Here is a 16,079-nt window from a genome sequence, read left to right on the forward strand (position 1 = left end):
AGAGAGAGAGTGTACAAAGTACAGTACAACTCATCTGTTCTCCCTGTTGCTTTCATAGCCATTTTTTCCCCGGCAGAGTCACTCTCTGTCCTATGGGGTCAAAGGTCACAGGAAGCTGAAACTGGAACACTTCAATGCGACCCAGTAAAGCTGCTTTGACTCAGTGGATCCTAAAGATCACATCCTCTCCTGAAACATTGAGCTGCGTCATCACCCTCCATATTCTCTATGCAGGTCATATATCAGGCCCCTCCCCCCTCCCGTGTGGCCCCTCCCTCCTGTGCCTCCTTTGTGGCTGGGACAGTAAATAACAGACAGAAAGGCGCAGGTGAGTTCAGGGCCGGGAAACAATGGAAGAAATCCGATACCTGGAATGTAGAGGAAGGGCCGAGCTGCACCTGAGCTGAAACCTCTGCACCCGAGGGACCAAATCATAGAGGGACAGGTCTCACAGAGGGACAGGTCTCACAGAGGGACACGTCTCACAGAGGGACACGTCTCACAGAACTACTGTGAATAATTTTTGGTACATTTAATGCCATGAGTCAGTCGGTGGTGTTAGCTATGAACCAGGTGTGTGTGTGTGTGTGTGTGTGTGTGTGTGTGTGTGTGTGTGTGTGTGTGTGTGTGTGTGTGTGTAGGCATTTAACTTCGGGGGTTCCACAATCAAGCAAAGCGGCAAATAAGGACAAAGACATGTTTGAATGTTAATGTGCATAAAAATAGCTTTATTTCCAATAATAAATCAGAACCTGCATGCAGAAACCAATGATTCATTGGCTTCTCCACTCTATTGGTGATTCACATGTGGTGTGTGTGACATTAAGCAGCAGCACATATCTCCTCCATGCTAAGGGACCAGACCTGAGACCGGTTACTATTTGAAATGCAAAAACCTTTTTTTCCCCCTCCGAGTTTGATTCATCTCAGATCCAACAAGACGTTTCTCCCCACAGTGACAGATTCATTTACTGAGGATCAGAAAATTAAATGTCCCCAATTTCTTTTTCCTACTTTAGTACAGAAAAATCACTACTTTACAAATTATGTTTTACAGGTCATTTTCTCTTTCCGGTGGCTTGGTTCCATCTTGATCTTGTGACGTTCCATCTTGGTTGCTGAGAAATGACATCAACAAACCAAATGTAGTTTGAATCGTGTGTTTTGGTGCCTTCAGGCAACACTGAGTCTAATTTCAACGTGTAACCAACGCAGGTCTGCTACGGACAACATGGCTCATGGGCACAACGTCCCCTGAATGACGAGATGAACCAACCACATCATCAATCCTTCTACACAAAAGAAAAACAACATAAATACAGAGCGCTTCAAAACAAAAACAAAAAGTCTAAAAGATAATAGAAACTCTTATAAAATAAAAAGTTTCAAAACTATTTGCTTCAGAAAATCTCAAACTAGTGTATATAAAACTTTTAAAATCACATATACAACAGCTTAAAAAGGGGAAAACACCCCGACCTGAAAGAAGGCAATAAAATATTTTGACAGTTAAATTAATACAAAAAAAAAAAAAAAAAAACGGAACATGTTGATCTACTGGGGAAAAAAAAACAAAAACACTGGAGAATATGGAGAGAAGGAGCGTTAGTACGAGCAAAACTCCTCCCACTCTGACATGAAGACGCTTCACTTTGTGTCTGGACATTTACAGTGAAATCACATCAAAACAAAACGTTGAAGGGGGGGAAAAGAAAAAAAAAATACAAATGAATTTGGCATTTAAATATTTGGTAGATAGTTTTCTTGTTGCCAGAATGTGGCTTAGTACCGAGCTGAACCGGGTTCTGTTCCCTAATGACTATGTACAAACCATGGGTGGATTCAACTACGCTTGAATCAGCAGACAGACATGAGCATCGAACCTCATCATGCTAGATTCCTCTGCTCACACACCCAAAATGACTGAAGGAAAATGTTGTAGCTTATTAACGTACAAAGTACCATATGCTGAAGAACTACCAGTTTCTCCGATCGTAGAGCTTAGATCCTTTCTGTTGGACACTTGAGTATGAACACTATCTAACGTGTGACGAGCTCACAGATCAGCTCAGATCCTCAGTGAGCCGCGGGTGTGTGTGTGTGTGTGAGAGACGCTTCAGTACCGACGGAGCGACGCTTTAAAATGGAGCGTGACACCATGTTGCATCTTGGCTCCCTTCACACTCCACTGGCTAGTTTGTTTGTGGCCGTGTGTGTGTGTGTGTGTGTGTGTGTGTGGAATGTGGGTGTGTAGCCCTGTAGGAGCATGTTGGTTTGACTTCAGTCCGAGTTCACCGTAATAACAGAAAACAAACCCTGGAGGCACAATGGTGATTATTATAGTGGTAAAACATCTTCCAGGCTCCTGAAGTACAAAATACATGCCTCTGTGTGTGAGAGAGCATGTGTGTGTGTGTATGTGTGTGTGTGTGTGTGTCCTAGGTCACACAGTATTTGCAAATTCTACTTCCTGGCTGAGTCTAAGCTTCCCTTCCTGACAGCGGTGTGCCAGGCTAATGAAGCTACAGTGACAGAAACATGGCCGGAGGTTTAGACAGTAGCAGGAAAGCCTCAGTTTAAAGTCAGTTTAATGAAATTTTTTCCGAAGACTTCCAGAAATTTACACAACATGAATGGAATCTCAGCTCGTTCGGAAAAAAAAGGGGCAGATTTGCAAAATAAGGTCTGGACCCCTGGGACCGACTGGTGTTCGTCTCTTTGTAATTTCAGGACCATTGATAATATAAACATTTCTAATAATAACTCACTCAGTAATAAACGAGTGTACCTTTAGAGAATAAAACAATTTCAACGATGTCGTCTCAGTTTTTCCCGTGGTGAAGGATCTTTGAACAGAAAAGGTCCCGTCTGTGAAATCTCTCTGCATTACGAGGTCGGCTTTTTAAAAACAAACAAAAACGGGAAACGAGTGAACGGACGTCGGCTACCGTGACGTGCTCGTACGCTGCAGCACCAGAGCCCGAAGACCAGGATCAGAGGAAGACGAGGGGGGAGGGAGGGAGGAAGGGCAGATAGCAGAGGGCGAATAAATAAGTTTGGTACCATAGTGAAGAGTCATTGCACGGCCAGTTAGTGTTATAAGAAGGGAAGGAAGGGGTTCTTCTCTTGATGCGGGGACCCAAAACATTGAAATGGCCCGTCCCTGTCGCTCCTCTTCCTCCTCGAGCGTGTCAGGTGGACAGTCCGACAAAAGCCTCTAATTGGTTAAAAAGTACAGAATGAGTGAATATCAGGGTAGAGAGGAGTTGTCAGTGGATTGATTCTCTCCAGCCACCGACCCAGCTGGGTGATGATGAAGATGATGATGAGGCACTGCGAGGCCAGGCGGTGGCCCTGATTGGGTTTTTCTGGGACTTATGGGTGAATGAAGTGTGTGTAGGGGGGACAGGGGGAGTCTGGGTCTACGCATAGATCTCTGTAGTGGGGGCCTTCTTGTAGATGGGCTTCTTCCCCAGCTCGTAGCTGCCTTCGTCCTTCTTCTTCATGCGGTAGATGAGGAGGAGGATGAGGAGCACGGCAAACATCAGACCGACGGCTCCGCCTGCGATCAGAGCTGAGGAGACAGAACGCAACCAGGCGTGAGATTTCTTAATGATGAGAACGAGGACACACCTTCATCCTCTGTCTCTGAAGTACGACTTCACTACTGTATGATAAACAAAGATGTTTTCAAACAGCAGGAAGTGGTGCTGCATTTAGGGTGCGTACTGACCTGCCAGGACCTCCGTCTTGTTGAAGATGCTGTCCTCGCTGGCGTGGGACATGAGGACGTTGGAGGGGTAATCCTCTGGCTGTTTCTCGGTCCTCACCAACGGGATTTCATTACTCTTCTGGACAATGTCCACCTCGTTGACGGTAGGTCGCACTGGGCGCTCAACCTCTGGGATCTTGTTGTCCTTCACATCAGGCTGAGGATGAAGCAAAGGAACGTTCAATGTTGGGAGATATTTCAGGCAGGACACATACAACCACTGGGACATTTAAGTCTTGGACCATATGGGTTTTGTTCTCACCTTCTCTGATGGTTTGGTGTGATCTCGTCCTGTTGGTTCAGGCGTTGCTGTTGGAAGAAAACAGGTTCAAGTCAGAACAAACAAACAAAAACAAAACATGGAACAGCCCAGGAAGCATACACACTCAAAACTGATTGTGTCTGATTGTGAGGACCAACCTCCGTCTCCAGAGCCAGACATCTCATATCTGTCCTCATCATCCTCATCATCCTCCTCATCATCATAGGCGTCATACGCATCATCGTCGTCGTCTTCGTCGTCTGTAAAGCCAAAGTCTGAGCCGTTCTGGGAGTCTCCTGATGAGACGAGATCATCCTGGTGTGTTGACATGGCAACCATCTGTGTGGTTTTCATGGGCATCCATGTCTCCGTCTCCCTCACCTGCTAGGACATCAGAGACAGGGCGGGGGTTAGGGACAGGGCGGGGCTTAAGGGAATACATGAGAACAGGGCATTTCCTGGGGCGAAGTACCAGGTCCATCTGCAGAGAAGCTTCAGACCTCATGATCACCAAATGCAATCTATCAGTCAGCAGTTAAATGTTGGGACAGTTTCGCGGCGTCTCCAAACTTCATCCGTTTCACCAGTCATGACAGTTAACCAGCTATCAAGTGGAGGAAACGTCTCCTTCCCAGAATGCAACACTGCTGAGGGACACAATCAGGAGCCGCAGAGAAACAGTTATTAGCCTTTTCCAAATGTATGGGAGTCGCATGGCCAAAGACAACCGGAGATCCTGCCAACTGAACCTGCGAATTACTGGGCTAATACATACACATCCATGTCTCTCTCTACTCCGCCCCCCCGATGCCACACACAGAGACAAACAGAGGTCTGAGTCTGAGGGAGAAAAAAAAAACAGTGCAAGATAAGGAAAGGAAAACTACCAACATGGTTCCTTTAGCTGCTGAGAGAAGAGAAGCTGCTCTGCTGTTGGTCTAGAGGTGGATTCTCTAACCTTCTACTGCCAGACACGACCAGAGCCCAGAGCAGCCTTGACCCTGGGCTGTGCTCTGTGGCTCTATGGATCCAGTCTGAACCAACATTTCGGTTTACAGGCAGACACACTGTCCTCCATTCACACCATCTTACCTACTTGGTACATACAACCAAACAACAAGACCCAAGTGTGACTGTGTGCAAACAAAAGGCTCCACAGTTAAGTGACGTTGCTGTGTGAGTAGCATGAACAGGATGGAAACAGAGGAACAGAAGCTTCACATCAGATCCCAAACTGACTCAGCAGCTTCATGTCGTTTCCAACAAGAGGCTCTTGTGCCTTTATGAAGCTTTGTTATTGACAGACAGAGGACAGAGTGTCAACAACTGTCGCCATAACAATCAGTGTCACTCAATGGTTATACAACAGTGAGCGCACACACACACACACCTTGTGTTAACATCACGACTCGTCTAAATTACTTCCATCTGAGCCTTGCAGGGGTCTTATTTTGAAGGGTTAACTGGTGGTTGAGCCTGCCTGGGGCCCCACAGTCCCGTGTGTGTTTGTTCTGGATGCTCTGCATAGTAACGTGGTGTTTGAAGGTAATCCTCTGCCTCTCCCTTTAACAGTGGCCTATATGACGGGAAGGAGGGGAGGGGAGGTCCCATTGTGACTGCACAGGCTTCTAACAGGGAAGCCATTTTGACAGGGCCGCTCCCAAGACCTTCTGCCACAAGGTGGGTCAGGGTGTTTATGCGTCCTTTAATACACACTTGCTCAGTCCAGCAGCTTCTCTGCCTTTGTTTCTCTCTCACCTTTACAGGCCTCTTCACAGGTGTTTCTCCATGTACTTGGTTGCCTTTCAGATAAGAAGTTGTCTGCTGCTGGGGCCTGCTGGGACAGGCCCATTGAGTCACCCTACAGGAATCACTCTCTGGGGCCACGCTGATGTGGATTCATCCTAGTCAGACTCATTAAATCAACTATGACAGCATGAGTCACATTCACATAATCGCTCAGCTTGATTTCTTTCCCGTAAGGCCTCCTTGGTGAATAGCATTCCTAGGGGCATGAACTTCCAAACATGTCTTTCTCCACATACTACCCTGAGTCTGATGATGTGTAGGGATATTTTCAGATGCTAACCCAAGTTTATTTAAAAGCTTTTTAACTTCCCATGTGCCTTGGATTTATGTTTTTTGACTGTTGTATGAATACTTTTCGTTTACATAGGAGCGAAAAATGATGTAGACACACCACTCCTTGTTACTTCTGTCTGAAAAGCAAATTTTGCCCCTCAGAGTGTGTGTGTGTCCCGAAGGGTCCTCCTGTGCGTACACCTGAAGATACACCATATATGCACCATAGCATCCGATAATATGCTCTGAAACTGAAAACATGCTGTATGCATACTGGCAGACTGAGACCTGCCCCAACAGGCCAGGGTTACTCAATAAGACCAGGAAGGAAGGAAGGAAAGGTTGAAGGGTCTTTGTTCTGTTGATGTCATGATGGAAGTCAGAGAGTCTGCCCTCAGATTTGGAGGTTACTCTATCCCCACTACATTCTCCCTCGGAGCAAATCCAGGATGGGAAGCAGGCCAAAGCTCAGCCTGCCTGGACAAAAACAAGATCGCTCTGTTCCAAATCTAAGAATGTCGTTGCGACAACACACGTACACGCCCACTGCAGCAGAAAAAAGGACAAATCCAGCAGTCTGCTTTTCAGACAAATAAAGCTGTATGTCCTAATGTGCCTCAGGGCTTCAAACCAAACACAAACATCCCAGCTGGCCTCCGCACACACACACACCTTGCTGGCTATGCTCACTCGCTGTTACTGTACTAAAGGAGAAACCTGCTTTTGCATTTTGAACCAAACAAATCAAAGTACAGACTGAAGCACTGATGAGCCTGGTGATGCTCAAGTCAACATGAAAATCCTGGCCTTCCTGGTGACTGTACAGGCTGGGCGAGTAGCCGTGTGCATTCTTTCGATCTACTCAGGTTTGGCTGCCTGTTGGAAAATACAACTAACAAACTAAATAAGTGAACTCACTGAATATGCAAAAGAGTGGAGACAAAGTACAAACAGTCCAGAATGACACAATACATATATCTAGGATTTGCAAACTTCTTGTTGAGGTAAAGGTTTCGGTAATATACTTTTATGGATATACATTCAGGACTTATTATGAAAGTTTGTTTAAAAAATAATCATGTTTTATACATCAGTCGTGTTAAAAACCACCGAGGACACAAATTCACCACCAAATTGTCTTCCCATCAATAATCCACAGCCATACACTGAGTGCAGCGGCTGATTGGTTTCCCGTTCCACCACACCAACGACTTTCAGCAAAACAAATGGATTTGACAGAGAGAAGCGGAAAACATTGTTCCCTTTTGTGGTGGTGGTGCTTTGCAGGCTAACCATTTGATCTTGTGCTGTAATACATGGTCATCAAAGGAGACGAGCGTGTGACAGGCAATAAGCATGCAAACGGGCGTGTTCACCGCGTCATACTGCAAACACATTATTGTTTCAGCCAGAGAAGGTATTGGTTCATTGTCTCAATGCAGACATCCTGCCTGCATTTGGAATTAAAGCCTTTTCTTGGCGTTTATCAGTTCAGATGAACTTATGCAGCACTCTTGGTCAAGCAAATAGGTCAACAAAGCTGTTCATTGTTTGATGAAAGCCTCTTAATTGCTCATTTGGCCTGGAGGTTATCAGCCATGTGACGCCGCTGTCATCAGATCTGACAAAACAAACAGGATATGGCCGGCACACCGTCACCGCTTTGGCATGAGTAACAGCATTGTGTTAATAAAAAAAGGAACCCTGACACACCTGTGGCTTTGAAACACTTCTACTGTAAAAGACATTCAATGTTTTCTGTTTAAAGAGTTAGGGTTAGGGTTTAAAGAGAATATTGTTAACAAAAATTCCTGGCTCACGTGGCGTTCTTATGAAGACTACCCTGTCCTGTCCTTGTTCATCTTGCCTGGTCTCAGCATGGAGGTCCAAAACTTTCCAGTTCCAAATTGTACTCCTTGCACTGAAAGGCAGCCCGTTAAGCGACCCGCCACCCGGCCTTTTGGTCTGTCCCTTCCATTGACGCCAAACAATGCCAGTGGACGCCTCGAGAGCATATCAATGACCAAGGTAACCGGGGCTAAGCTTCCAGCAGCCTCAGCAGACAGCCCCTTCATTAAACTAGGGAAACAATCCCTCCATCTGCCGACACAGGGTGAGGCATCTGTTCCATTCACACAATGGCATGGAGGAGGCACAGAGTATGAAAAGGCAGAAAAGACACACCAGCACGTAGGAATGTGCTTCCTTGTTTTTTTGTTAAGCCCAATGTCTCTTGCGATTTCAAAGGAAAGACAATTATTGTTGTTTTCTACGTTTTTTTTCTCTTTTGTCCATTGGTCAGAAGCCTGAACTCTTTAATATGTAGGGATTTTAGCTCTCTTAATTATACCCACCCCTCTATATTCCCACCCTCTGCCTTCTTCAGCCCTCCCCCCATTCTGCCCCTTGAACAAGCAGGAGTTGCACCACATGTTGTGTCACCTGATCTGCTTGTAAGATGCATTCACTAAGCCCTGATGTCATTCTGTTGAGGGGGCACTGAGACCTGTTAGAAAGTGCTAAAGTCCTCTCGCTGATCGATGACGCACAAAACAAACAAGTCCTATGGTGAACCTCGCATTATTTTTATTCAGTGTTGCTCCAACGAAGAGTTATACTTAAGGCTTTGGAGTCAATGACAGACTGGCTACATTGTGCCCCCAGATAAGCACCTATAGTAGAGCAGAGTAGCAAGCTGGGTCTTGCTGGACGCTACCCACCAGCGCCTTTAGCCCCGCCAACCGAGCTCTAGATTCCTTCTACCTACTGCCCGTCTATGTATAGCAGTGTTTCCACCTACCAGCACCATGTGAGCTGAGAGTCACACAGTAGAGTCACAGTGTGGACAGGCTTGATCAGGCTGAAATGGACAGAAAATGGGTATAAGTCGCGTTGTGGCACCTAAGCTACTAAACTAAATGTTGAGTCATTTAGGGCAATTCTGTCCTCATCATAGAAAATACTTTGCAGCAAACTGAATAATATTGAAACATCCAGCTTTAGTTATAATCTGTGACATTTATTTGACCGTTTCATTCCATGTCAGAAGGAGTAGAACCCAGCAGTGCAAGCAGACAGTGTTGACTCAGACTCTGCTGATAAGTCTAATTGAGTTCCGATGAGCTCGTCCTTGGGGAATGTCCCAGGCCTTATCGTAATGACCTTATTTGTCACTTCCTCCCACCAATCAAGCATCCTTAAATGTCAATTAGATCATTCCCTGTTATGAGCAAACCGTATGACTTATGGACAAACAAGCCCAGAGCAGCAGCCAGTCAGTACAGACCCTCTTATAGCAGCTATACCCCTCTAATATCTCCTTCTCTCACATCTTCAAGCTCTTTGATGTCCCTCCCCCGGGGAAGCGTATCACTTCCTTGGATCAAGGACATTAAAGCTAAGAAGACTAAATGGAAGCTACTGAGGAGTTATTATCAGCAGCAGGATGAGCTTGAGGCTTCAAATAGCTGAAAGCGAGAAAACAGGAAATCTATGAATCAATGAATGAGGTTTGCTATTAAATCAATCGTGTAATCCTTAAAAGAAGCCTGGATATGATTCAGTAAACAATTGGGTGTTTTATACCTCTCAGTTGCTTGGACACATGAGAATGCCTGGTCGTTAATAATAGAACATGAGACACAATAACTTCTATTCATTTCCAATAGGAGATTAGCATTTCATTTTACCCTTCACTTGTATAACTATGGACCAGTTTCCTTTCAACTCCATAATACCAGCAACTAACCTTCAGGTAAACAGTATCCCGGACTTCAAAAGTCAAACACAGGAGGAACAAGGTTCATGTTGACTGAACAGCTGAACCTTCCATTCCGATATCATTCAACACTATGGCAATGTTTAATCACAATGTTTAAAAAAAGAATCCAGCTCTCATGTTTTGTGTGTTTAATCTTTCACTTCTTCTTAACCAAAGTAACACAGCTAGACATTGGCCTGAATCACTTCCAAGGTCAACCAGATCATGAATAACTAGCATAAGAGACTGAAAAACATTACAGGAACCTGTTTGGCACAAGTCTTGTTACTGATCAACCTGCTGAGATAAACAGCACACAACCATAGTGATGTTTATGTAAACACATATGCCTTGAAAGTATTGTTGAGCCTATTTGAATCATATTTAGAACATTTTTCAGCTGTCGATACTCAAGTGGGCAGTGGAATGAATGTATAGCTACTGACGGGACCAAACTGAAAAAGAACAAACAACTGACATGCATGCTTATTTGAGATTTAAATCCCCAAAAATAAATGCAATTCTTTGTTGTTATAGTAACAGGCAAAACTGTGAATCTGTGCCACCTCTCCTCTACGAGAAACTGAGAAATGAAGACTTTTGAGGTTTGCAGTGAGGAATGCGTCTCTCCCTGTGGCTCAGATAAGTAGCTAAGACCTTGGCTACACAGTTAGCCACCACATTCCACTGTTCTCTACAACGGTGCCAAGGTGAACACACACACACACACACACACACACACACACACACACACACACACACACACACACACACACACACACACACACACACACACACACACACACACACACACACACACACACACACACACACACACACACACACACACACACACACACACACACACACACACACACACACACACACACACACACACACACACACACACACACACACACACACACACACACACACACACACACACACACACACACACACACACACACACACACACACACACACACACACACACACACACACACACACACTTTTTAAAATGTCATTTTAACATAAATTATGCATTTACTGCATTTCTCTAATCTCAGCTGATGGATGGGGGTAACTGAACCGTTTTAGAAGCAAAAGAAAACAAAATCCAAAAATCAACAGGATTGTTTTCCACTCTTATATACATGTTCAAAGTCTAGTATGACCCTTAGGCAGGTGGAAACCTAAGAAACAAAACCATTGTGTAAATGTGTAGTCGACATGTGGCTCTTCTCTGCAACAAACACAATGACATTCTGTCAAGTGTAGTGGAAGCTTCACCAATTCACCACTGAAGGCCAAAGGCCAAGAGTCCACAAGTTAGTCTGCTGAATTTGAAAAGAATATTTGCTTGTGAACACACCACATCAAAGGTTTCTGTATTATTGAGAGACATTTGTCAGGAGGGACGGATCTCTGTCTGTGTGGTGCCCTAAGTGAATCTGACTACAACGCAAATTTAGTTTCTTTTCCACACCAAAGGGCTATAAATCTTTTGTTCCAAGTATCAAAAAATACAGAGGCTACTGTGTTAGCCATTGAAAACAAAACAGAAATACTTTGGGCTAATTAAGCAAAAAATGTCCCATCAATACCACACTTTCAAATCAGCCTACATGTGGAATTGCATGGAAGCTGAGCCAGAACCAATCTATGGGGGTCAATGCTTTTTAGAAACCCCAATGACAAAATGCCTCTGCATGCCACCACATAGCACAGAGCACTCAATCACACTTGCCTTTGGCAGTACTGTGATGATATGACACCACAATTACCTTAATACAGAGAACAAACTTCACAGCTAGTGTTTGTGTCTACAGGACCATGACATGAGTACAAGCTCAGAGCCGTGCTGTGCTACATTCCTCAAAACTAGGACCATTTCTCTAAATACTCTTGGGTGTTGCCACTTACAGCCCTTAAAAATGTCAACATATTACAAACCGATCTTTCAAAAACACATCTGTTGTAGTTTGGGTGCATCCGAGCTGATAGAAGAAAGCAGGCCTGCAGCCTGGAATAACCATCTGTCAGATTATGACAGAGTGTCCTGGGACAGCAGAGGCCGGGGCTACGGGGCTGACATCAAACAAACTCCCTCCAGGCCCAATGATACATTTCCCCATTAGAAATGCACCAAAGCTCATATTGCATGTTCTGCCTCAGCCCTCCTATATTTTCACTGGTCCACCACAAAGCCACAACATCTTTCTCTTCAGGAATGGGGGAGGTGGCAGGGAAGGAAACCTGGCCGGCTTGTCTGTACATTTCCAGAGGCTGACTTTCCCAGGCTGTTGCTGTAAATAATAGTGTATTATTAGTTCACTAAGTCTGTTATGAATGCTGAAATATGTTTGAGTGCACAGCTGTACCCAAAAGGGTGCAGGCTGCCTTTCAATGTTTTCACCCAGCATAAAGAAGCCAAAATGTGACACGAGCATGATATAACCACACAGGGGGGTTTTTATGGTCGACTTCTGCTCAGCGTGTATTCATATAGTTCCCGTCACAACTGCCAGAATATGCAGCGGTTGAGGGGGGTTAAGGGTAGTGGTGTGGGGGGAAATCGGATTCTCTGCTGCTCTCCATCACAGGCAGGAAGGACAAAAACCTCCTCTTTCTGTGCCAACATTCCATGGCCCAAAGAGATTTTATAGACCAGCGGACAGCAATGCAGGAACCATTATTACATCCTACTGATACTATTTATCATGCTCCCTCTCTCTCCCTCCCTCTCCATGTTCTTTTCACCGCACAGACATTCAATTCACCCCATCATGCAAAAGAGCAAGAGGAGGGGAGGAAAACTTCCTTGAAAAAAAAAAACCTGGCTCATTCTGGTGCAAATGACTGAGCTGAATGTAAAGCCAGTGACATTCCAACAAGCTATAACAAATAAGAGTCAGCCCCAAGGGTCCAAAGGCAAGACGCTGAGGTTTGGTGCTGAAACATGGATTAAGTCCAGGGCAGAGAGGTTTCTTCACTATGACGGGTTAACACAGTCGCAATCACAGGCAAACTGAGGAGCCCAACAAAAAAAGGGTATGAAAGGTGCCGATTTCTAGTCTGGTTGGTTTTTAAGGGTGTCTTTTATTTCTCTGGCAACAAAACAAACACCAACTTTCCCATTCGTCACACTCACCAGACATTGTGCCGTGTAGGATATTAGGACTCAGTGGCTTGAGCTCTCACAATTGGCCGTATATGAATAGAAAACGCTGAGGTAAATACAAAGAGGCACAAAGGAACGGGGCTTGCTTGGCCCAGCATATCTTGGACAAACTGATAAAACTGTCTGATGGGCCACAGCTCAGCACGTCTGCCAGCAATTAAAGAAATATCTAATCAATTTAGGTGAGGCAGCAAAGATGTCAGTAAATCACATAATAACCTGCCAAAATTACAGAATTATAGACATCTTGACATTTAGGAGCCTTAACAAGCTGAGGCTCTGAACTGACCACACATTCCAATCATGCCTGTGGCTGCCCAAAAGCCTTTTGCGTCAAGGAGCACTTTCTATTGTCAGGTAGGAGAACATTGTTATCGATTAGCTGGGAACGCCAAACCCACATTCCAATAATGACCTCAGTGGGTAGACACAGAAGAAAGGGGTGAGAGAGAGGGAGGGGGGGGAAAGGATTGTCATAGCTCAGAGGCTAAGTAGCCATCAAAAGAAAGTGGAGCAGAAACAGAAAAGCCACTATGTCCATACCTAGGAAAGATGAGTTATCACAAAGAGTGACAGACAGTGGGAAAGCCCAGGACAGGCAGAGACTGGCTACTGAGGAGTGGATGAGATAAGCAACACTGGAAACAGCTTCTGAAGAGGTGAAAACAAGAGAAATGAGCATGTTCAATCATCCCACAGAGGGAAAGAGTGTCTCTTATGAAAAGATTCCGAGTCCTATTGAGAACCTTCCAAGTGTGCAAAATCCTAAAGGAGGTTCGGTCAAGGTCACCAAGGGTCACATTCCGTAGGGGGGATACAAAAAGAAGAAGAGAGAAGGGAGCAGGAGGGGACAACAGGATGAAGGAGAATGAGCAAGCAGAAGCTGTGCGGCTCTGAGGAATGTAGCAGATTGGGAGGGCGAGCTGGGTGCTGACGGCTGTTTGCTTCAAACACACACACACACATGCTGGTGGAAACAGCCTGAAGGTGAGGATCAGACCTTACCTTTGAGATAAGCTGTTTGTCTCTGCTTTGATTACAGCAACAGTTTGGGCACCCTGAAGAACGAGGCCTAAGATTGACATATATTGGACTCTGGGCCCACTGTGCCTCGGGCCATCTTACAGTTTACCTTCATTTTGACACAAACACCAACCTGAGGCTCACAGGGAGTCAGCGGCTCAATCAGCATGCTGCTGTTATTCACTCATTTTAGCAGATTAACACTGAGCACACCATCTGTACTGACTGACTTGCTCCCTGGGGGGCGGGCTGAGTGTGTGTGCATTCCCTGTGTGGGTGGCATCTCAGCATTACTATTCCATTTCAACTGACCAACACACACACGGGCCACACACACACGACTATCACGTGAAAATTCTTTCCTTTATGCAACAGATCATGATTATGTGAAGGCATGACATTCCCAGGTGTTTGGGTTTCACACAAAGAAGGTTTTAAAATTCAGATAGAACAATTTGTTTGATAGGTACACAATATTGGGGCTGGAAGCACATTGACAGTAATGTAAACAAGTAATGAGAAAGCCTATATCAGAAAATAACTGGCTGCTAAGAAACCCTGAAACCTTGACAAAACAAAAAAATACAATGACCAACTACAGGCGCGTCATGTTCTTAGAAATGATGACAAAAGCTCTACAACAAAAGCCAGAACCACACCTGGATAACACAGTAGGTTGTGTAATAACCTTCATAAATGTCGGCTCAAGTGGTCCCCTCAACCCATACATTCCTTTAGCACTGAGTCACCCCTTTGCTTTACATTACATAGGGAGACTTTCATTTGTATCCATGATGTCACAGCAGATCCTGAGGACCAACACATGTCCCACAGTGGACCTGTGGTGGTCCGAAAGTAACAAAAATGCAATGACAGTAACTGAATACCGTTTAAAAAAGATACAGAAAGCCTACAAAATTGGGAAAGTTTCTGAAACTAAACACTATAATATCGTGTCACTAACCTTTAAAGGGACACTCAGAGCTCAGTGTTTACACATGGAAGTGTAGGAAAATGAATAGCAAACTACTGTCAAACTAATTGATCAATAAGAGTCATTCTTACAGAGGAGCAGCTCAAGTGTCCCTGTAATGGGCCCATTCCCCCAGTTTGGGCCCCACGCTGGATAATAGCAGCAGGCTAGAAAGGCGCACGCGCGTGTACGTTGGTGCGCGTGAACTGTAGCAGCGAGGCTAACAGACTAACAACAATACACCCCCATCTTCCATCTAAACCGACTAATAAACTTTGTGAAACTGCTCAATTTATCCTGAATTAAGTTAAAATACGAAACAATATAAAGTCGCCGTTGTGCCGAGCTGAAACTCTCCGCTGTGCCGTGATGTTAGCGGTGTGTAGCTAATCTTCAACAGGTTAGCACTCCGCGGATAAATCAAAGCAAAGCTAAGAGGGTTCCGACGACAATAACGCGACATTAAAAGTATAACAAACAACTTACCGATTCTGAATAAACGGAGGCAAACAGAACCAACACGAGGCACAATCTGAGCATGCTGGTCCTTTGCGTTAAAAGTAAATAAAAGTGATGGGAACGTTGTTTTGCAGAATTCACGTTCAACTGCGCTTCCTTCGCGTTTAGCCACCAAAACAGCGTAGAATCCAAAAAGTAGAGCCGTAATTCGAACTCAATCCGCCTAATCACGCTGTTTGATCTGTCTGTGGGAAACTCTGCAAGTCCAGCTGGGCGGATATCTTCCCTACTTCTCTCACTGACCGTATGGATGAACAGCTCGGTACTTTAGAAGGAGTTGAGCGAGGCTCCGCCCCCGCTGAGGCCGGCGACCAATGGCCTCCGCTCGGCTCCTGCACCGCGCCTCCCCCGACGCAATTTACAGCAAATCACGCAAAAAGTCTGAAATAAACAAGAAAAGTCTTGAATTTTGTGTCAAGCAAACGCAATAAACATACAAATACATATTCTTGAAAAGTTTACAGGCTTTTGTGGAAAGGGTGTCACAGATCGTTTGTGATTAAATTG

General features: G+C 44.9%; 1 protein-coding gene across 2 annotated transcripts; it reads right to left on the reverse strand.

Moving 5' to 3' along the window:
• Nucleotides 1–707: 707 nt before the first annotated feature.
• sdc4 (syndecan 4) lies at nucleotides 708–15,825 on the reverse strand. 2 transcript variants are annotated; one of them, XM_076147133.1, is made up of 5 exons: nucleotides 15,540–15,825; nucleotides 4,193–4,415; nucleotides 4,035–4,081; nucleotides 3,734–3,929; nucleotides 708–3,574 (listed from the first exon to the last, which is right to left on the reverse strand). In XM_076147133.1, exons 1-5 carry the CDS (start codon nucleotides 15,591–15,593, stop codon nucleotides 3,423–3,425), a joined length of 672 nt encoding a protein of 223 aa, XP_076003248.1. In that variant the 5' UTR covers nucleotides 15,594–15,825; the 3' UTR covers nucleotides 708–3,422. The 2 variants fall into 2 exon arrangements, with proteins under 2 accessions (XP_076003248.1, XP_076003247.1); XM_076147132.1 differs by having other exon boundaries at nucleotides 4,193–4,418.
• Between the last annotated feature and the right edge of the window lie 254 nt (nucleotides 15,826–16,079).

This window comes from Genypterus blacodes, unplaced genomic scaffold (genome assembly GCF_046128005.1).
Source record: "Genypterus blacodes isolate CSIRO-AG114 ecotype Tasmania unplaced genomic scaffold, CSIRO-AGI_Gbla_v1 ptg000037l_1, whole genome shotgun sequence".
NCBI lineage: Eukaryota > Metazoa > Chordata > Actinopteri > Ophidiiformes > Ophidiidae > Genypterus > Genypterus blacodes.

Bases quoted from the DNA above. Each gene is read 5' to 3' on its own strand.
- sdc4 (XM_076147132.1), bottom strand. From the start codon at position 15,593: ATGCTCAGATTGTGCCTCGTGTTGGTTCTGTTTGCCTCCGTTTATTCA. The intron at 4,419-15,539 runs GTAAGTTGTTTG...CTGATGTCCTAG, and splicing joins CCTCCGTTTATTCAGAATCG to CAGGTGAGGGAGACGGAGAC. The intron at 3,930-4,034 runs GTGAGAACAAAA...CTTCATCCTCAG, and splicing joins ACACCAAACCATCAGAGAAG to CCTGATGTGAAGGACAACAA.